Source organism: Amblyomma mixtum, chromosome 2 (genome assembly GCF_055824585.1).
Source record: "Amblyomma mixtum isolate Tamu chromosome 2, ASM5582458v1, whole genome shotgun sequence".
Taxonomy (NCBI): domain Eukaryota; kingdom Metazoa; phylum Arthropoda; class Arachnida; order Ixodida; family Ixodidae; genus Amblyomma; species Amblyomma mixtum.
In genome coordinates, this window is record NC_143013.1 from 64,122,612 (window position 1) to 64,144,750 (window position 22,139).

General features: G+C 45.5%; 1 protein-coding gene across 1 annotated transcript; it reads right to left on the minus strand.

Annotated features, from left to right (window-relative positions):
* Nucleotides 1-13,627: 13,627 nt before the first annotated feature.
* On the minus strand, nt 13,628-21,664 carry LOC149359552 (uncharacterized). The gene is made up of 3 exons (XM_089567703.1): nt 21,643-21,664; nt 20,142-20,219; nt 13,628-13,767 (listed from the first exon to the last, which is right to left on the minus strand). The coding sequence occupies exons 1-3, from the start codon at nt 21,662-21,664 to the stop codon at nt 13,628-13,630; spliced, it is 240 nt and encodes a 79-aa protein (XP_089423829.1).
* Between the last annotated feature and the right edge of the window lie 475 nt (nt 21,665-22,139).

Sequence of the window (22,139 nt, forward strand, 5' to 3'; positions counted from 1 at the left end):
CATCGAAGCGCGCCCGTTCGACTCCCGGGAAAACACCACTCGGCCAGCATCGGACCAATGAGGCAACGGTCGCCAGTCTGCGGGACGGCATCGTCGTGGAACTCTGGTCGTCGGACTGCCGCAGTGCCCGGTGAACAAATTGTGTTTTGTTTGTTTACCTCTCTCTCTTGTGTTAGTGCACTTTAGGTGCAATATTGCCTGTGTATTGTATTCTCTCTCGAGTTTAACCTTGCACGAGTTGCATTGTTCTGTTAATCACTTTGTATGTGTCTGTACTAGTGATTGTGAAACCCTCTGTATCATCTCATCGCTGTATAAACCTTGTTTTGTTTTGTAAACCTTTGGCTCCGACCCATTCTCTGGCTTGCGACCAGCGAAAGCTGGGCACCGAACGCCCAAAAACCTCTTGTCACTTGGTGGCTGGTCTCCGCTGAGTTTGCCACGCTGAGTCGAGGGCATCTCCTTCGAGTCCGAGACCGCTACCCCCATACGCTCTAAGGGTGTCAGGGAGCTTCCCACGTAAACGTGCGCGAAGTGTGGGTGACAGTAGCGCCAGTGGCGAGCAAGTATTATATCCGCATGCTATTTTACAGCTTCGCTTCTCTCATGTGACCAGTTCGCATGCAAACAATGAAGTTTCCGATATGGAACTGCTTGAGGAAGAGATACGTGCTTTTCTCCTGTTTAATAATGCGCACCAAGTTTAGGATCTAGCAGTTAATAACAGTCGGTGAAGACATAAGCCGAGCTTTAACCCTACTCAACATATCTTGTACTATGTAACGATGTACTACCAAGAGATCAGGCGACCAAGGAATGCGTTATTGCTTTGTGGTTATGATGACCCCTATTCGCGATGCTTTGAAGAATAACCACTTAATCGGTACTGGTCAACTGCTCATCTGCGCACCCTTTCCAGCCGCTGCCACAAGACAACCTATTTAGAGAATTGGAGCTTATTGGAAACATCAGACTGTGGGTGAGTACAACCCGGCTCCTGACGTGTAGAATTTGACGGCTGGAAGGGTCACATGGGTTGTAAGGTACGCATTAGTGTAGAGTTCAGGATTCATTTCAAACGCTGAATGCAATTCCATATGAAACCACTTGAGCGATTTTGGTTAAGCATATAGTAGAGTATGGTATGGTATGGTATGGTATGGTATGGTATGGTATGGTATGGTATGGTACGGTACGGTACGGTACGGTACGGTACGGTACGATACGGTATGGTATGGTATGGTATGGTATGGTATGGTATGGTATGGTATGGTATGGTATGGTACGTTTGGTGTGGTGTGGTGTGGTGTGGTGTGGTGTGGTGTGGTGTGGTACGGTACGGTACGGTACGGTACGGTACGGTATGGTATGGTATGGTATGGCATGGCATAGTACGTTTGGTCTGGTATGTAGGTATGGTATGGTAGGACATGTCACTCAAGATGAGGTTTAATGGCAATGTATGGTATGGTATGGCATGGCAGGTAGGTTATAACGTCCAGAGCTGCAGATGGGCAGTGAAAGACGCGGTAATGGAAGGCTTTCTAGTTGATGGTGGTCATTAACGAGCGTTGACAGCACACAGAGCACCGGCTATTTTTACGCTTCACATCCATCGAAATGCGGCCGTCGTGAGCGGCATTCGATCGGCGACCTTGGGCTCAGCAGATTTACGCCTAACCGCTGACCCACCGTATAGATTAGCGCAAGCCGGGCGCACATCAGCGGCACATAATTTTCCGCTGAACAGGGAGACGCAGGACCGCTATCCGTAAACTTCAGTGGCACAGAGCATGTTACACGGCTATCTTAATTTAAACTTCCTATGCACTAACCTCAGGTGAACACTTCCCTTTCCCGCGATCTCACCGCTGGATTGACGTCGAGCAGTAGTGTCTTGTCCCTCTGTGGACTGCGGCCATGGTCTGACCCGTGTGACAAGCCGGATTCCGCTCTCCCTTTCTCCTCCTTCGCTTTGGTTTCAGACATCGAGCGTGTCTGCCTCCAGCTGCCACTTTCGGGAACACGGGATCAATGATCTTCCTGGACAGCCGCCAATCTTCTTCTTCTTCTTCACCATAAGAAAATGGCACATACCCACGCGGGGGGATTGGCCAAGGTGCGGTGGTGAATGCCAAGGAGGTATGAGTGCGGGAAAAAAGCTAAGTAAAATAGCAGAATGTTTGAAATCAGAAAATATGTATGAATTGTTAGAAATGTTAATAATAAGCAAATTAGATACATCAGGAAACAAACTAAAATACGCTTTTGGACATTCAGTGGAATTTTATATGGATTTAACAGGGTAAGCGCCCAGTTGCAATGATGTAATCATGAAGGTAGCCGCAAATAGTGCTTAACGAAAATCCCGTGGCGCTCGCACCAAACGAGAGCAGAACTGGTAAAGACAAAGGGAGTCCTAACCTCGAAAGAGGGTCTTCCAAATACTGTTTTCTCTGAAAAGCGAACCGCCGGCAAGAGAGGAGATAATGGTCAATTGATTCAACTTCTCCGCATGTGTTACAAAGGTTACTCGTAGCGAACCCGCATCTGCATAAGTACAAGTTGAGGTGGGGGATTCTGCATCGCAGAAGCGTCATGGACACCTCACACCGCCTTGTCTTACATGATCGAACATTCCATGGGAACTTTAAATGTTGAAAGTCCACGGTATTCAGCAACGGATCACCCAAGCTGGCTGAGATATGTTGGAACCGCTGGAAACGGGAGGTCTCCAACATAATAAGGTGCGGTACGGGATATATTACAGGGGCAGTTAGAGCTGACCTTGCCAAAAAATCGGCCACCTCGTTGAAATAGATTCCCGAATGACCAGGTACCCAGACAAAGCGGACCTCCCTTACTGTTCGCGGAACAAAAAACCTAAGGGAACGCATCAATAGAGAGGAGCCGGAAGTTTGGAGAGCGACTAAAACTGAAAGGCAGTCTGCAAGGATAAGTACCTGTGCTACATGCGTCGGAATTTTAAGAAGAGCCAAACCGAGTGCCAAAAACTCTGCAAAGAATACAGAAGTGTAATCCGGGATACGAACGGAATAGCTGAAAGCCAGATCCTGTGAATATATCCCAATTGCCGCCTTCTCACAGCACCCGGAAGCATCGGTGGAGAGAACAGCATGATCAGGAAAATGCTGTAAGTGCTCAGCCAGAAGACCATTTAGGATATTTGCGGGCATGTGTTTTGCATGGGATGGAAAGATATGGTCGTAACAGAAGACGGGATCAGCCAGCGTGTCAGCAACTCGTTGCAAGGAGGTCAGATCGACCTGAAGCGTGGCCAACAGGTTCTGCGTAAACCGAACTTGCGGGAGCTGATAACGTGGCCAATGAGCAGAGAAAAACAGGTGAGGGTGGGATAGAAAAATGGGAGCATTGACACCGGGGGCCGGGTCAAAGGACCTGAGGAAAGTGCGCACCGTGAGTAGTTGGAAGCGGGAATATAGATCGGGAATACGGGCTTCCAGATAAAGGAGAGCATTGGAAGCCGATCTTGGGAGCCCTAGGCATAGCCGTAGGGCACGCCTTTCCAGTAAGGCTAAAGGCTGCAGCTTATAGTTTGCGCTGCCAGAGAATAAGACGCAGCCGAATTCCAGAATTGGTCTCATATAAGCCTTATAGAGTAACAGTAAGGTGTCGCGACGCATGCCAAAATTTTTATTGCCTATCCGTGTCAGCCGGCCTAGAGCACGTTCGCCTTTAATAACATTATTCTTAATATGCTGGCGCCAGTCCAATCTTGGGTCGTAAATAATACCTAGGTATTTAACCGACTCCACCTGCGGAATTGGGGTGTTACGGTAGACTAGCGAGATGTACAAAGGGGTGTCTGGAGGAAATACCAGCACGCCGCACTTGCTCACATTAAGTGATAAACTAATTTGGTCCAACCAATCTTCAAGAGCAGTCAGGTATGCCTGCAAAGACTGGTAAAGCGCATGAATATCCTTTTCTGAGGCGAAAAAAGCTATATCGTCTGCGTATACAAATACTGTAATGTTGGGATGAATGGGGATGTCTCGAACCAATATGTTAAATAGCAGCGGTGACAGAACAGATCCTTGCGGCACACCTCTGGATTGAACATAAGTATTAGAACAGAAAGATCCGTCTGTACAGAAGAACATTCTGTCTTTTAGAAATTCACAAATCCAGGCATAAATGTAGTGCGGTGGATGTAGCTGTGCAAGTTTGTTAAGAAGGACCGTGTGTTCCACGCTGTCATAAGCCTTAGCAACATCAAGTGTCACCAAGGCCGAAACTTCCCTCTTGCGCATCGAAAGTCTGATTCGGCTTTCTAGATCCACATGCGCGGTCCAAATGGAACATCCCCGACGAAAGCCAATCTGCGCAGAGCTAAGGCCATTTACGGCATTAACGTGCTTTGAGAGACGACTATGCACTACTCTTTCGATCAACTTGACTAAATTTGAGGTTAAAGCAATTGGCCGTATATTGTCTAATTGGAATCCATTCTCTGCATTCTTCAAAAGCAAAATTATTTTCGCAATCTTCCATCTCTGAGGAATCCACGTGTTTTCTAATGACGCGTTGACGATATCTAGAAGATGAGTGGTGAAGTCTTCCGCTAAAATCTTCAACATACCCACAGTAACCCCATCAGATCCAGGGGCAGCAGAATGCATCGAAGAAACAATTGGTTGGAGCTCCGACAGAGCAACCTCAGTATAGTCCGAGCTTAGGGCGAGTGTGAGTAATGGTTCTGTTTTCTGCATCTGAAAACGCAAAGCCAGCCCCTGAGCGATTTGTTCAAGGTTTTTCTTAGCCTCCTGAGGAGACAACACTATTGACTTAGTGCAGTTGGCGGCCAGAGAGTTCTTATTGCGCGCCATGAACCTATACAGAGCCTTCCTATTTTGGGGACTTGAGAGATACGTGTTTAAATTTTGATTATATTCCTCTTTGGCTTTTTTGACAGTTCGTTTGAAAGATGCAGAGAAGAACTTATAATTTATCCAATTAGCTGGGCTCTGATTATAGGAAAGGCTTTTCCAGGCAGCTTTGCGACGACGATATGCCTTCTCACACTCCTCCGTCCACCATGGAGACGGCTGTCTGTCAGGAGTTGAAGTGCACACAGAAAATATAGAATGCTCGGCAGCATCTTGCAGAAAGGAAAAGGACTGCTGAGCTCTTTCTGCTCGACTCGAGCTAACTATAGATGGAAGTGAGGCAGACATTAATTTTTTGTATGAAATGTGATTTACAAATTTCATTGTCGCCCCACTTTTTCTGAGGGGAGATGTTAGAATGTTAAAAGTTATTGGAAAGTGGTCACTAGATGAACCCGAGTCCTCTGTGGACCATGCAGATACCCCAACCCCACGAGTAACTAATGTTAAATCTATGACTGAACGGTAAGCTCCTCGCATAAAGGTTACAGCTCCGGAATTGCAGCAGCGCACTGCATGCGTGGCCATCCATGACCAAAGAAGCTGGCCGCAGGAGTCTGAACTACTACCCCAGGTACTGTGGTGCGAATTAAAATCTCCTGCGATGACTATACTGTTTGCGCTGCTAAGTAAGCTATCCAAACTGTCAGTCCTGTGTACGCCTACAGGGAAGTAGACGTTTGCAATAGTAACTTTTGCGCACTGTGGAAGTGAGATGTCGACTGCCAACAGTTCACAGTCAGGAAGCATAATTTTGTTCGAAATAGAGGCCCGGTGACACATTTTGGTAGAGACCATAGTTACTAACCCGCCGCCCCTGCCGGTAACGCGATCAACTCGGAAAACACGGAAGTTTTTCATTGAAAATGATTTAAGTGGAGAGAGCCACGTTTCTTGCAAAATAACTATATCTGGGTTATGTTTACGAAGAAGTAGATCAAGATCAGGAAGGGAAGAAAGTAGAGAGCGGCAATTCCACTGAATAACTTTGAGACCCGCCATGATTACTGACTGAGGAAAGAGGCAGCAACAGCCTCTTTCAGCACATCAGACTTGGGAATTACTTTTGAAGGTCCTTTCTTTGCTTTGGGATGCGGAGCAACTGTCTTCGAGGGTGAGGAAGGAGCTCGACGCTTTTGGGTAGGGCATAGCATTTCAACATCCGTGGTGCAAATATCGGCGCTAGACACACTGCCTGGGGCGGTGGTGGGAGGCGGGACTTGGGATGCGTCCGGAGGCGACATGGAGTGACTAATACTAGCAGCACAAGTTGGGAGAGATGCAGGCGTCGCCGCCTGAACAGATGATTGAGTAAGCGCAGATTGACCTGTAACTAGCTGTGATAAAGCCTCAGCAAAAGTGCTCAGCATTCGCTCTACGACCTCAGAAAGAGCCTTTTCTACTGTGGACACTATAGAAGCAGTCACACTAGACTCGAGTTCTCCAACAGAAGATCGCGCACGGCTAGCGTATGAGTTATTCTTGCGGTCAAGGTGTGCATAAGCATCAGCTCTCGAGCATCGCTTCACCTGGATTATATCTAACAGGCTTTGCTCATCAGCGCGTTTCAAACAGTAGGCATCATCAGCTGGGTGGTTGGAGTTGCAGAGGCAACACAGGGGCTGATCAGAGGCGCAGTTGTCAGCTGAATGACCTTGACCACAAAGGCGGCAGCGCGTCGCTGATTTGCACGCTTTTCCACTGTGACCGAATCGCCAGCAGTTAGAACATTGGAGAGGACGGGGCTGCAGAGGGTCCACACGGTACACAATCGGCCAGACCTTGAGCTCAGAAGGACAGGAGGAGCCAGCAAAAGTTGTTATGACTGATTCTGTCGGTACGCGCGAACCATTTACTTCTCTACTGCACCTGTAGACAGCCAAAACCCCCACACCGGCATCTTGAAACTCTTCAAGTATTTCCTGCGGGGAAGATGCTGGGTCGACGCCACGAACAATGCCTTTGGAGCAAGCGAGCTGTTCCGGGATGAAGGCTTTCACCGGCAAAGAGTCAAAAATTTTGCACTGTAGCAGGTCTGTGGCGCAAGCAATGTCAGAGGACTTGCAGACAATGCCTCTACGACCGAACGGTCGCACCTCAGAGATCTGTAAATAGTGCTTGGTTAGAGACTTGAGCTCCTGTTGAAGAATTTTAGAGCTTTTCATCTTGATCACGCCCTCACCGATCGGTACGAGAGCCACAGGGATGACGTCAATTCCATTTTTCTTAAAAGATTCCAGCGGCAAGCTTTGGGTGGGCAAGCTGGCAAACCAGGCTGCCGACCCTCCGCCCGGGGAGGTCAGCGACATACCTGAGCCAAACGCGCCCTCAAATGCGCATTTACCACGCCTACAGACCTAACCTTAGACCTGGCCAAATCCCCCACGTAGAAAGGCCTCACCAGTGACGAACACGCAGGCACCACCAAGAAACCACAGTTGATTTCACAGCCAAGCCCACTTCAGGTGTTGCGCTTCCAATAGCAAGCCTTCTTCTTCTTCTTCTTCACCATATGAAAATGGCACATACCCACGCGGGGGATTGGCCAAGGTACGGCCAAAAAAAGCGGAACGCCTTCTTCTTAATTTCCGACTCGAGGAATGTCACTTTGGGCGACACTTCATTCTTTTCCACAAATTGAGCCGAGAATTTCCCAACAGTGAAAATGCAGCAAAAAACTGACGGTGAGAAAATGTCAATAGAATGGCTACCAATAAACCCATCTCGGCTTGATATTTGCCCGAGTGTACGTGAGCTGTGCAATCAGCTGCCTAGTCGTGATATTTCAAACGATCGAATGTCATAATAAGTTCGTTCTGTCTTATAAATGCATGCATAATATTCAACTAGTAACGTGTCAGGACTTTGTCTCCCTGAGATGGATTGCTCTATCGCTGCCACCGTATTCTTACCTTTCCGCACAACCATGAAAGAGCTTTTGAGACATATATCTGCCATGACTGCGAAGCACAGTCTGCCTGATCGTAATACAGGGTGTGTACTCCTGCAGTCAATGAACAATTAGAGTATTCTTCACTGAAGAGACTATTCACCTGCAAAGCAAGCTTTCCCACTGCTCTCTTTGTTAACGCGGAGCGGAGGGGCTGCAGTGCCGCTTTTATGACTTTTTCCCTGAAAGCCCTTCTCCTCTTACACATTTATGCCTTGTGCTATATTAACAGTGACTTGCCAGTGACCGTCCTGCCAGATTCAAGCGCGCCCTACCTTGGTGGTTTTGGACACCACAGCTGTCGGATGGAAGCTCCTTACCAGATCAGTGCGTCTGCTCTGCTTGAAGTTCAAGACGGTCATGTCGAGGTACGATGCAGACTTCACTGGGGGAGGCGCAACTCTAGTCGCCAAGGTAAAAGTTGCGGAGAAAAAGCATTGTACCAGAAAAGAGCAATTTTGAATGGCATATGACACCGATAAAACAGAACGCAAAAAGGAAATTCGGATGAGAAAAGGTTCTTTCCGCAGTGGCCTCTATTCCCAAGACATCCAGATTAATTCCACCAAAATGGTCTGAGAAAAGAGCTAAGGCACCGATTAGCTCTTGAAAGCGTTTTTATTTGCAACTTTGTCACTTTCTGGCGAAAGCTTAGTTTTCAAACGACACTAAATTTTTAAAGTTATATTTTGTAGGAGCACGTCTAAATAGCAACGAAACGCTTCTACCGCCGCGTCAATATTTGTGCACACCGTGACGGCGTAATGCTTTCAGGGCTTCGATTAATCTTGTTATGACTCATTTATGTCATAACTAGTTCTTATGGCAGAAAATCAGTACATCGCACTCATGGCTGCATATCAGTCAAATGAAAACAGAGGGCGGGGGGGGGGGGGGGGGGGGGGGGTACTTCTTATAAGAGATTGTCAGTGTTCATTTCGAATACCCGCCTACAAATGGCGCCACGCGGCTTATGACAAAACGTTCCAGATAGCATCCGCTGCTTTTCCTGTCATATTTCAGGCCAGTTAGAACCGATACACTACCAAACAACTGCTGTGTGTACGTGAAAACGTTGCGACGGAGAGGCTTTTATCGGGAGAAAAAAGGCGAAAGCGTATCATTTTGCATCTTTTCATCTGAAGCTACGAAATCCTGAATATAATTTTCTTAATATGAAATAACTGAACGCTAAATACATTGTTTAACAAGAAAAATTACCGAGTTCACATAAGACTGCTTACGCGCTGTGAATTCGAAAGCATTTTTGTGTGATCGTAGGCTACTAGTCCGCTATATTTGTTTACTACTTGAAGCGAAAAGCATACAACAGCTGTGTCTTACTGGTACTCACCTATGCGGCAGAAACATGGAGGCTAACGAAGAGGGTTCAACTTAAATTGAGGACAACGCAGCGAGCTATGGAAAGGAAAATGATAAGTGTACGTCAAGAGACAAGAAGAAAGCAGAAAGCAGAGTGGGTGAGAGAACAGACGCATGTTAATGACATCGTAGTCGAAATCAAAAGGATGAAATGGGCTTGGGCAGGGCGTGTAATGCGAAGGCAAGATAACCGCTGGTCCTTAAGGGTAACGGACTGTATTTCAAGAGATGGTAATCGTAGCAGGGGGCGGCAGAAAGTTAGGTGGGTGGATAAGATTAAGAAGTTTGCCAGGATAAGGTACTGCAGCTGGCACAGGACAGGGTTTGGGAGAGGCCTTTGTCCCGCAATGGGCGAAGTCAGGCTGATGATGATGATGATGTTTACTATTTAGTACTGGTTTGAAACTAGTATTAATGCCTCAAAGACTTGTCGGGTAAAGACGTTTAGGTCAAATCCTTTAGAGAAGAGCACGTGACATACGCATACGTATAAAGTGCCGCTTCAACGAAGCCATGACGCCCCTTTTAGCTTCTTTGACGTCCCTTCCGGTCTGATGGCAAAGCAATGACGTCCGACAAGACAAAACGGCGAGTAACAGTATTTTATTTTATAAACGGCCGCTTACCACCCGCTGATAAAAAAAAGTGTTATGCCTCGGTTGTTGTGAGGCATCGGTCCCGGAAAATGCAACCGCAAAAATTATTTGCAAGGTCTCATTAATGGCGAAGTCAGCTTGAAACTCACCATCCTCATCTCCTTCCGGTTCCATTCCGGGCTTTTCCTTTCTGCTGCCTTTTCGATTACTGTCCCCAAACGAAATTTTCTCTCCTCCTCCGGCCTCTGCAGCAGGCGAGGAGTACATCAGATGCCTACCTAATTGGCCGGCTTTATACATAGCGTTGTTGCGCGCTTTTTGCTACCCGTAGTATTTCCTGCGCGCTCTCGGCGCTGTTTCCATCTGCAGTGCGCTTTGTTTGCTTTGCAGCCAAAAGTTCTGACGGAGGCATTGTTCATCCTTTGGGTTGCGAATATCCCTGTTATCGCCCTATTAAAATGGGCCCGGCGGTGTGTGCCAGATTGGAAATACCTCCGCTAATCATCTGGCATGTGGTGGCAGCGCTGTATTGTTGCTGACACTTCCTGCAAAGCACGATTATAAACAATGCAGTGGAGAGAGCAAGGAGTCGTGCGAAAGCAGAGGTCACGAAATGGAGTTATGCATTACCTTTCCCCGAAGATAGCGGCAAAACAGCAGCGCGCGCTGCAGCAAAGAACGCTTGCAATTATTATGAAATGAGCATGCTTGCTGCTAAGAGCGCGAGAGCAAGGCCTGGTTGTACACAATGCTTGCAAGATCTTAGGAACTGCGCAAACTATATAGAGTGTTGCAAGCAGCATTTTGTTAGCCAGCAATGAAGGGCACAACGTAACACATTTAAAACAGCGACGCAGGAAAAAGGATCTGCTATTTGGTGACAAGTTCTTGCAGATTTACACGGATCGGGCTGGTGCTGCTGCTTTTCAAATGACTGAAACTCTGGCTTCTTTTTTCCAGAAAACATTGGCGCGCATATGCGTGGCAGTAGTGCCCGGACCGTTCTCTGCATTTCAGCGACTTTGCCGAAACTGTCTGAGGTTATCCCAAAGCGGACCTTTCTGTATCGCCTTGCACGGGTGCTCGCGCTGCTCTCTGCTGTTTTTTATTTCATTCTCTTGTGTATAACTGGCAGACTTTTTCTCAATTTTCTTTTAAAGATGCAACTTGTAGAATGATGCCGAATGCATGTTAATTTCTTCCGCTTCAGGTTTGTGCAACGTTAAGTGAGTTCGCAGTTCACGCTGCCTTTCTTTTTTCTCGGAATCTCGAAGGGAACTTGAAGCACAAGACAGCGTCTTTCCATGTTTCCAGCAGTTCAGCGACAATCTAGAACAGAAAACGTACCAACGTGAAAAGCTGCCCACCGTTGTTCTTTTTCGTTGATATTTAACACTCAGGGCAGTAAAGAGCTATCAATCGATTATAAAATCAGCCTTCTGTCTCTTTTAAACTTTGCAGCTGAAATAGGGCGAGAATACACATTTACTGCAAAAATTCTTGCGAAAATTACATCCGCGCCAAGTCAGCCGTTTTGTTAGGTCTGCTGTGACACTGAAAGAACAGATGTTGCGGGAACGATGACTCACCTACTGGGGTACAATTTTTATAGAAATTGCTTCAGCTGTATACATCACAAAAGCTGTAATTTTGCAGAAAAAGACAATATGCATCCTTCAGGAGGTCAAACTAGAGTTAACCTTTCTTCTGCTATTTTCAAACATGCCATAATTGTTAATACTTTCATGTAGCGCCACCCACGTGCTCTCGGTTCATTTTTCTGGAAGGTTTTTTGGGGCCCTATGCACAAAACAGACAGTAATCTCATCGCTTTTAGACAAGTATAAAAGGCAATAAGGTCATGGGACTTCTACTAAAGTGTCCATACGCTGTTCGAAGGCAAAATAACCGCTGGTCCTTAAGAGTAACGGAGTGAATTTCAAGAGATGGCAAGCGTAGTAGGGGACGGTAGAAAGTTAGGTGGGTGGATGAGATTAAGAACTTTGCGGGAATAAGGTGGCCGCAGCTGGCAAAGGAGAGGGTTAATTTTAGAGATACGGGAGAGGCCTTCGCCCTGCAGTGACCGTATTCAGCATGATGAAGGTGGTGACGATGATAACGATGTTCGGTGCAAAAGCTGGAAATGTTGAAAGAGATGATGGTAAATGCGAATTTAAAAACCATGTTTCTTTGGTATTCTCAACGGAAGGTTGGTCTGGATTGCTATGACGATAGGGGTTTCGGTTTAATGACACAAGGGCAACCGGCTAAAGAGCACCTTGGCTATTGCTTGTAGATTGCACAAGCTTGTGTCAAACACCGATATTTTAAGAATTTTCTCTAGTGCTGCCGAGCTTTACAGGAGGGGAAAGTTTGAGCGAATGCGAATGCCATGGGTGCCAGCAGCACTGGTGGTCCAATCTCGACCACCCGTATACGAGGTAGATGTCCAAACCGCTGTGGTTTCAAGTGATTTCTAACTCAAATTTTCTTCATATAGGGAGTTTCATAAACGAAGTTTAATGGGACAAGCTGGCGTAGATTATGGTTCACTGGAGAGCAATAAGAGAGACTTTTGTCTTGCAGTGCAGGCTAATCTTGATTACATTATGCTTTGTCATTTCAATATATTCAGTATGGGCACGTGCATGCGGCTAGAAGGCAAGTTTCTTTAAGAGGAAATCTCAGTCGCCGGTAGTTGGAACACAAACAGCCAAAATATTTTAGCATCAGGTGCGCCTAAAATAACATTGTTTTTTTTTTTAATTTGAGGGCCATCATAAGTGGTTCGGTCTCATTATTAAAGCCAATATAAACCTATTATCTCAGCTCTGGTGGTTCGTTTCGAAAGCTGGCTGCCTGCTAAACGAATTTGCAAGATGCGGGCAGAGCTTGCTGTAGCGGGTTATTATCTTTTTAGCGTAATTATAGGGCTGGTGATAAATCCCGCTTATTTGCTTCAGAAACTTACCCGTGTTCAGCTGACCGTAATATGCTTCAGTGGATGAAAAACCATACGTACGGAGATGAGCCACTGAGTCTCTTGAGTTTTTATTGCGGCATACATATAAATCTCTTTTCAAGCGTGAACCGCCAAATAAAGCATCCTTAAAGAACGCAACAGCGCAACTAAAACAAAAGACCTTGGAAAGGAAAGACACGTACAAGTCCTTCCTTTCCCTGGTCCTTTGTTTTAGACGTGCTGTTTCGTTCTTTCAAGATGCAATACCAACTCGCCCGCTATGCTATGTTGCTCAAGCATCTCTACTGTAATCATTTTATTGTCTGTAACTGAAAATTGAAACGCAGCTTTCATGTCATTGGTACTAACCCAAGAATAAGCAGAGAAGTTGTTTCCTTCACTTCATCCTGTATGTTCGCTGACCCTTGCTGAAGAAATCAGCATATCCCTATCTGTATTTTTCATGGTCTCTATGCGCGCCCTACCCATTATCCTTAATTTTTTCGTACCCTCCGGCCAGCTTTGAAACCTTAGACCATGATTAAGCCACCAGTGTTTATTGAAAAATGTTCCATTCTTTCACGCTGTAGTTTCTGCAACTTCAGCATAATGACGGCCATTTCTTCCTTTCTTTCCTCGACAATCGACCACGTTGACTACCTCTCAAAATGAAGTGTTGCTCACACAAGCGTCATAACAAATTTTATTCATTTCCACTGATAAAGACCCGTCACTGCAAATAATTCTACAGCTGGAAGAGTATGTGGGAGACAGAACTTCGGGAAAAAAATTTGGGAAAATTTATTCAATACGGACTGCATTCAGAGTTATAAACTTTGTACGTTTTTCGCTTTGGACACAGGTATCTGTACTCTCTGTCACAGTTCTCCGAAACTTCGTTTTTTGCATTGTCTTTCCAGACATGAATTTCACATTTTATGCTGCCTGAAAATTAACGAGTATTATTAGATATAAATGCAAAAGCATTACATGTCCAATTAGCACAAAAGTTGTCCGCCGCCATCTATGACGTGAAATTCGCATGATGCAGTACGCCGGTGTACGATATCATAACGTATGAAAGCTAACACGCATAGTCATGAATGATGAACGTAGCTTAGCACGACTTATGAAAGTCATGACTCATAGTACTACAACGCATCATGACTCAGCACTTTAAAAGTAACATAATGCAAAGTGTATAGAGTTTGTGCGATGTATCCGTAGTGATGACGCGCAGTTATAGTCATGACTTATATTTATTCTGCCGTGTAGGATGACTCAACATTTTCACAAGTACGCACTCTTAAGTGTCTCTGCCGAATATTTTTCCACAGTACAAACAATAAAAATAAAACTATGAGGATGCGTAAGTCGCAATAAGAGCCAAATCTGAGAGCATTCAATTTCATATTTCTCGTAGCTTTCGCTCCAACTTCTGCGTGCGTTTTGGTCAGTTTGCAATATTCGGTCCATCAACAGGCATAATCTGACTGCTAAAATGCGGTTGCAGGTGTCCACTATGCTGTGACGCTGCCGGAGTTTGGATATATCACAACTGTTATCGAATTTTTTATTTCGATTCTGTATTTATGGTGCTGTCTAGAAACTAGGTTGCTCACAATCAGCTGGGCAGGTAGTGATGGCAAAAAAGGTCACGTGACCCTACAGCGAATATTGTGACACCGGACATCGGCAGGGCTTGGCTGCGACACCTCCAATGCTGTCGCACTAATATGCCGTCTGATATTAAAATATTCCCTCTAGAATCACATTAATCTAACACAATGTTCCCTTGAATAAGTGACTGTCATGAAGCAAAACATAAACTTTGACAATGTTCCTGTCACCGTAGTTCCCTTTATTAAACCTTGTTACTCTAAGCTGCTGCTGCACGACGTTTCTTTTACGCACATAAATATCTATCAATCAGTGGTCTAACATGGGAAACAGCGCAAAAGCCAGGCACATGACACGACTACACTTCACACCTTTTGCACTGTTCCTTCTTAAACTTTATGCGCTAAACAGCCCGCCAAAATTTCTTCTTACAGCTATTGTTTGCAATAACTTATCCTTTTAATAAAGGAATTTCTCGTTCTCGCTGTTTCTGTTCAGTTTCTACAAACATATAGCAATTTAACACAAAAAGTGATAATACTTTATTTTGATTAGGATACGATCAGTCCTACTCAACGAACTGGCTCCCAGTGGCCACCTTGAATTTAAGTGCTCTACAAGTTCCAGCTGCACTTTTTCTACTGTATTGTGTGTAGTCTTGTATAAGGTGACCACAAGCGTAGAATTATTGCTCCCTCAGTGCTGTATAAAAAATTACCTGTGGTTTAGTTCTGGTTAAACCTGGTAGATTAGCGAGAGTCTAGCTTCTTTCAGAAACGCAGAACCCGATTCATCGTCATCTGTCGTCGTGATTGCACTGTCGTCGGCTAAGCGGGCCAGTCTAGCCGCGTCGTCCTTACGTCGCTTATCGAGACGCTTAGCGCGCTCTTAATCGGTCTCCTCGGCTCGCCGCCTCCTCTTGCTTTCGTTCCCACGACGAGCCCTAGCTTCCTCCGAGCTGTCCATTTCTACCACAGGCTCCGTCTAATTGTTATATATGTACCCGCCGCATCTCTGACGATACTCCGCGCATGAGCACAACTGACGAGGCGGGCGGCTAGAATTTCGATGGAGGCTAAATTCTAGAGGCCCGTGTACTGTGCGATGTGACTGCACGTTAAAGAACCCCAGGTGATCGAATTTTCGGGAGCCCTTCTCAACGGCGTTCCTCATAGCATGAGTCGCTTTGGGACGTTAAACCCTCATAAACCATAAACCATTTATTTGATCGCACTGTTTATCCCTTCCTCTATGGCGCGGTTCAGATGTCCATAGAGATACGTTAGACGGTTACTGCGTATTCCTTTTCTTCAAAAAACAATTTTCAATTTTACGAAGGAACGCCATCGCCCGTTCGACGCGACGCCTTACCCGTGGTGCCACGGCTCAGCGCGCAGCCACGCTGACCTTGCGAAGCGGCTGGCGTAGTGTAGCTGTCGCTACAAGACTATACGGCTGGAAAAGAAACGCTGTTACGAGATAGTAATATTGTCCAGAGTTACCACAAGGCTTGCTGAATCTGCTCGCCAGCTGCTAAGGAAGACCGCTTCTTAGCCGAAGACCTGTCGTTTTTATGCTGTGCAAAAGCATTTCCGGTGAACGAAGTTTCCCCAGCATTACCAGTCCAACCTGCTAGTTACCCTCAATTTCTGGGTTAAGGTTGCCCCTTCAATGTTTTGCAAACAGCATTCGGAGCAGAAAGGCAGCTGTTAAGGATGAAATGAGGCGATACTTTGCGCGTGGTTTGAGGTTAGCCTGACGAACATCTAGTCTTGCCGCAGTGCTGCGTCGGGGTTACAGGCGTAACCGACCGCGAGGGCGCAGTGGAGCAGCGGGTAAGCGGTGCGCCGCTGCCCCGACAGGCTGATGTTTCAAACACAGCCGCCACCACGGTGGGGTTTGTGCTACCCGGGTTGCTCTTCACGAGCTCCCGTAAGACTCATGCACAGCGCTGTAGCGGGCAGGTAGAAACTGCATTGAATTTGTCAATAATGGGCAGTTTTCTCACAATCCGGTGTACAAGTTGCCACTTGCCTTGGTACGCAGGTTGTGACGACGTTGCAAGGTCAAGTGACCTTTCTCGACGAAACAGAGAATTTCGAGACGAATTTCAAATTCTGATGTCTCTCTGATTGGTCAAGTCGGGCCACGTGACCTGATAACGTGATCAGTGATTTGACCAGTCAGAGAATTTCGTTATGGAGAAGCCAGAACTTTTTTCTGAGACGACAGCCTAAAGGCTATAGCATTAATTAGAGAGCGTTCGCTAGGACTGCGGTCGTTGTAAGGTGCGTGTCTATTTCAACGACAACGCCACCGAGTTGAGCTTTCTAACGCAAATCTCAGAACCGGTTCTTGCCGTATTGAGCGGGAGCGCCACACTTTAAGCAAAGCTCACAGTGCGCTAGAAAGCCTTAAGGTAAGGACCAGTGGTGCTGGCTAAAAAAAAAAATGAAGGTACATTAGTACCAGATTAGCAGCAGAAGTAGCGCAGTGGCTGAGGCTCTATTTTTTAAATTGTGCTCGCGAAAATCAAGAGATCTTCCCCAGTATTAAGAAAGCATAATGAAAAAATTGCGTAGAAAGAACGAGGACAAGGCAGAGACAAGACAAGGACGAGCGCTAACTCACAACTGAAGATTTATTCCAAAACACACATAAATATTAAAAAAACAAAGCGAACAACTCTAAGCTGACATCAAGAACATCACATGTCACCCCCTGTGTACCCAAGTGATTTTGCCAAAAAGCGGAACTGGCTATCAGAGAAGCGGACGGAAGTCTGGCTGATGGATTTTTTCCCGCTGATACGCATAGGAACCGCTTCCATGAGTTCCCGCACAAGTTGATCCCTATGCCTGAACAGAATTGTTGCTTTGTCAAAGAGTGGTTTACACTGCATCTTCTTGTCGCTCGCATCACAAGTGCGGCAATGTTTTGAGAGGTTGTAAAGGGAATCTCCCCTGAGTAATCTTCGGTGTTCACCTAATCTTTCGTTGACGCATCGCCCTGTTTGGCCGATGTACACTGCCCCACAGGATAGCGGCAGCTTATACACAACTCCCCTGGCACAAGGAACGAAGGGCTGTGTGCTGCAGAAGGTGCAGTGTAAACCACTCTTTGACAAAGCAACAATAGACCGATTTCACAAGCAGTTGCGCTACGCCACCGCCGCCGCGATGCACTCTGGGAGTTGTGGTACTCCGGCCGGCGGCCGCGTCGGCGCGGTGCGTGGCGCACGCGCAAGAAGCAGCCCTGTTAGCGTCGCCACACGATGTTTCTCTGCATGAATGCTGCATTTGCGGCACAAGTATGGACACCTAACGAGTGTCATGAGCTCCGACAACTGTGCGAAGCAGAGGGTCCCGGATTTTCCGTTTTATAGAAGAGAAAAAGTACCCAAGACATTGCGTAGAAGCTGTTCACGAAAGACAGGTGAAGAAGTCCTGTTCAGTGCATTTGGTTTGGTTTGGTTTGGTTTATGGGGTTTAACGTCCCAAAGCGACTAAGGCTATGAGAGACGCCGTAGTGGAGGGCTCCGGAAATTTCGACCACCTGGGGTTCTTTAACGTGCACTGACATCGCACAGTACACGGCGCTCGTGAACGTCTCAGTGTGTCTCTCTTTGTCCCTTGTCTGTATTTTTGCGCTGAATTCAATTTAACAATTTAACACAGTACACGGGCCTCTAGAATTTCACCTCCAAAGAAATTCAACCGCCGCAGCCGTGTTCAGTGCATTTAGCCGTATTGTCCCTGTTGATCAGTGGACATTGACAAATGGCAAATTGTCAAGTTCTGAAGCTGCATGAAATGCCTTTTACGTGCCTCTCAGCTTTGAGGCGGTCCCTTAAATTGTTAAAAAGAAGGCGATAGGATTTACCTTCGTGCTGTGTCGTTAAGCCATCTCTGCAGAGATTTCTGCCCGGTGCAAGGTTGTGAGGGAACAAGTGTTCTCAGATTTATTGTTATATTCAGGAATCAACAATGTTCGTTTGATACATGTGTTCACTCGTGATGTCTCGAGCGGCCATACCAGCGATAATGCTTTCTCTATTTCACGGAATGAGAAAGCGAGGCTATAAAACTGTAGAAATGTGGAATAATTCCTAACGTTTTGTTGCTCACTGGTACTTGAGCATAAGTGGGATTCCAGTATCAGCCACATGCCATTTATGCCGGGATATCACCCACATTTTGCCCGTTGTTTTCGAAAAAAAAAATGGGCGATCTACTGTACTCGTACTGCGAAAATAGCGAAAGTGAGTCGTACTGGAGACGCCCTGGCAAAAGATTATATTAACCTAAATAAAAAAGTAATCAGTGTAGCAATAATCAAAATAAAACTGTTGGTCACGAAATTAAAAACCCCTAAACCCTAATTAGACGTACTCAAAAGCTCCCCAATTGGCTTTTCTTTTTCTCATTTTGCACTGAACACAAGCATTTGTCACATCTCCATTTAGAAAAACGGCATAGCTCGCTCGAATGCTGACCTTTCCTGCTGGTGACCCGCCGAGCACGTCGTGAATACACTTATGTGCTTACGTGAATAAAAAAAAACTATCTCATGGCCAGTTTTCAGCAAGGGCTATGATGAAAACATAAAGACAACAAACGCTGTGCACAACGTGTACAGCGAATGCCTCGATGAATACAGCGAATACTGAAACAGCTAAATGAGGTGGCAAGAAATGTAAATACTGTCCGAAGACGTTAATTAAATCGCGTGCATCGCTATTCGTTGAAATATTCTGCTGACAAAAATAACGAAAGCGGCGGTCAAGCGCGTTTGCATCGTTACCTGCAGCATTTTCCAAAGCAAGGTTCTAGTAACAAGCGCAGCGTCGCCACCGCGTTCACTCCACTTCAAGGGGCAACTGACCACCCTCTCTGCGCTGCTCCAACCGCGATCAGCATTGCACCCCTCGAAACTCCGCCGTGGAGCCTCTGTTTCCTTTATAGAGCTCAACACAATAAACGAAACTGCGGAAAGTGTGGCCGGGTATAATGCTTGTCAAAGCGCAAAGTAATGTGGGCTGTCGTGCAGACGACGCCACGAAGGACTACAACCAAGATGGCGGCTGGCTACTTCCGGTAAACGCGCGCATGCGCAGTAGGCTTTGTGAAATCGGTCTATTCTGTTCAGGCATAAGAATCAACTTGTGCGGGAACTCATGGAAGCGTTTCATATGCGTATCAGCGGGAAAAAATCCATCAGCCAGACTTCCGTCCGCTTCTCTGATAGGCAGTTCCGCTTTTTGGCAAAATCACTCGGGTACACAGGAGGTGACATGTGATGTTCTTGATGTCAGCTTGGTGTGGTTCGTTTTGTTTTTTTCCTATTTATATGTGTTTTGGAATAAATCTTCAGTTGTGAGTTAGCGCTCGTCCTTGTCTTGTCTCTGCCTTGTCCTCGTTTTTTTCTGCGCATTTTTTTTTTTTCAGTATGCATTTCAACCAACTCGCCCAGCTTTCTGCTCTCTTAAGAAAGCACGCATATCGGATGACGTACTAGCTCAACCGAACCAATATGGTGACCTCAAACTGAAGGCGCAATGTTTCCAGATATACAAACATTTTCGCTAATCATCTGTCGACTTTTGTAAATCATAATTTATTGTTTTCAAGAAATTTTCAGCGTTCGATAAAAGCCAAAATATCATGTATATGGACTAAACCTTGCAGCTTCGTACTTACAGGCGTTGTCAGTGAAAGTAATGACAGCACATTTTCCTTCCTCATCGTAATATTCGAAACGATAATTTCTTTTCTTTCCTGGGGAAGAAAAACGCGCAGTAAGCTTACACTGTGTTATCGCCTACAAGCGCGCCTACATTGGCCTATATTGGCTAAACCAATCTCACTTCGAGTTGCCCCACACCTAGCAACCTCAGAAAAGGCCGGCAGTTTTAGTGCATGGCGGATATTGAATGGCTACTGCGGTTACGAACGGAGATTCGAATGTATTCGAGTAAGAATCTTGTCTTGAATTATATCAGGATCTTGTTTGCAAAATTCGTAACTTGTAATTGGCCTGTTCCATTAATAATACCAAGAACACGCCATTTTTTCATTGTGAACACATTTCAGTGCGACGTAGAAATGCTGACTAGAAACAATATAAGCGCGAATGTAGAGTATACACACCGCGGAAAGGTAAGCATAAATCAAGCCCAAGAGGCGTTTATGTTAAAAATCGTAGGAAAACAAAGCTTTTGCTAGTTTGCAGCGGAAAGCTATAGATGCGAGTTACAAGTGCATTGATCTCATGTGAGAGGGGTTGAATTTCGGTTTCAAACTTAGCGTGTGATGAAACCACTCGAGGCTCTCTTTTTATTGTTTTTTTATAAATTATCTTATTCAAGCATACAAAAAACCTTAAGTTAGGCACCAGTGTACCTTACTTCGCAACGCAGGAAGTGCTGTATTTCTGAAAACAATTTGCTGGGCTGACCAAATAACCGTTCTTAAACCAACGTTGTCATCGTTTGTGAAAAGTGCATAAGGATGGCAGCTTCTTTTCGCTTTCCCATTTTATTTCACCCAAAACAAAACTGGAATTTTCTTAAAATCTGCCAAGTTTATATGGACCCTTCGAGCCGCATTTTACCGTTGTTTTTTTTTTTTTAGGAGGGCAGTGCGTGGGCTCCGACTAGATTTGTTATGAGCATCACTTTTCTATGACAACAACTGCCTGGACACTAGCTAAAAGAGGCTTAAAAGGAGCAGCGGATAGCACATCGCCTGGAGAATTACAAAACGTTCAGGAATTGTAACACATCATGCCTTCCATGATTTTTAGTCTCCACAGGCACAGTCGTTAACCCTCCGTCTAAAACATGGTCGTTACGCAGCAAAATATATTGATTCTTTCTTTGTGTGTTATTGTGGTGACTTATTTTCGAATTACAGCGTTTTCATTGCTGTACTTTATAAAATGTTATTGCACTGCTTCGATATGATTCTTCATACACTTGTTAGTTCTATCTGCTTGAATTTAAAGGTGATTACATCGTTGATAAAATGTGCTCGATTCTTATTCTGATACATTTTCCCATTGCTATTGTCATTTTATGGCTTTTAACTGTTAAGTTTCAAAGCATTATTTACTTCCATCTTCGCTCAGCTTTACACGAGAACCCAATTTCTGGCGCGGCTATATTAACGGAAGGGAATGTGACATGGTATTTAAGCTCACCTCTTGGGCCAGTAGCTTCCATCAGTGGCGCTTCATCCGGAAGTGTCGCCTGCGAAAACGCATAATTCACCTCATAGTATCTGCGACTATGAGGTGAAATAATATAAATTAAATAAATATCGTCAAAAATCTCTAACGAAACAACGTTCCGAGACATGGCTCTCGGCAAAGCCAGTGAAAACGTTTTTAGACATACTTCGTTCTTGAAGTATACTAGCGCAGTGCGTCGCAGTGCGTTAAGTTTTTCATAATGAAAAATTAGCAAATGTTTCCAGAAAAGAAAGCGACAATCCAGCTTTCTAAACTTTTCGGTGCTTAGTCGTATGTGTTTTGTTGTTGCTGCTGTTTCTAGGCCCACGCATTTGTACTAATTCCGCCAAAAGGCGTGCAAGCCTTGCAGTCATGAATGACGCAGTCACGTGAAAACGTGTTAAAACACAGACCGCATCTAATGCCGGAGACGCTCTAGTCGAGCTCATATATGTTTAGATAACGAA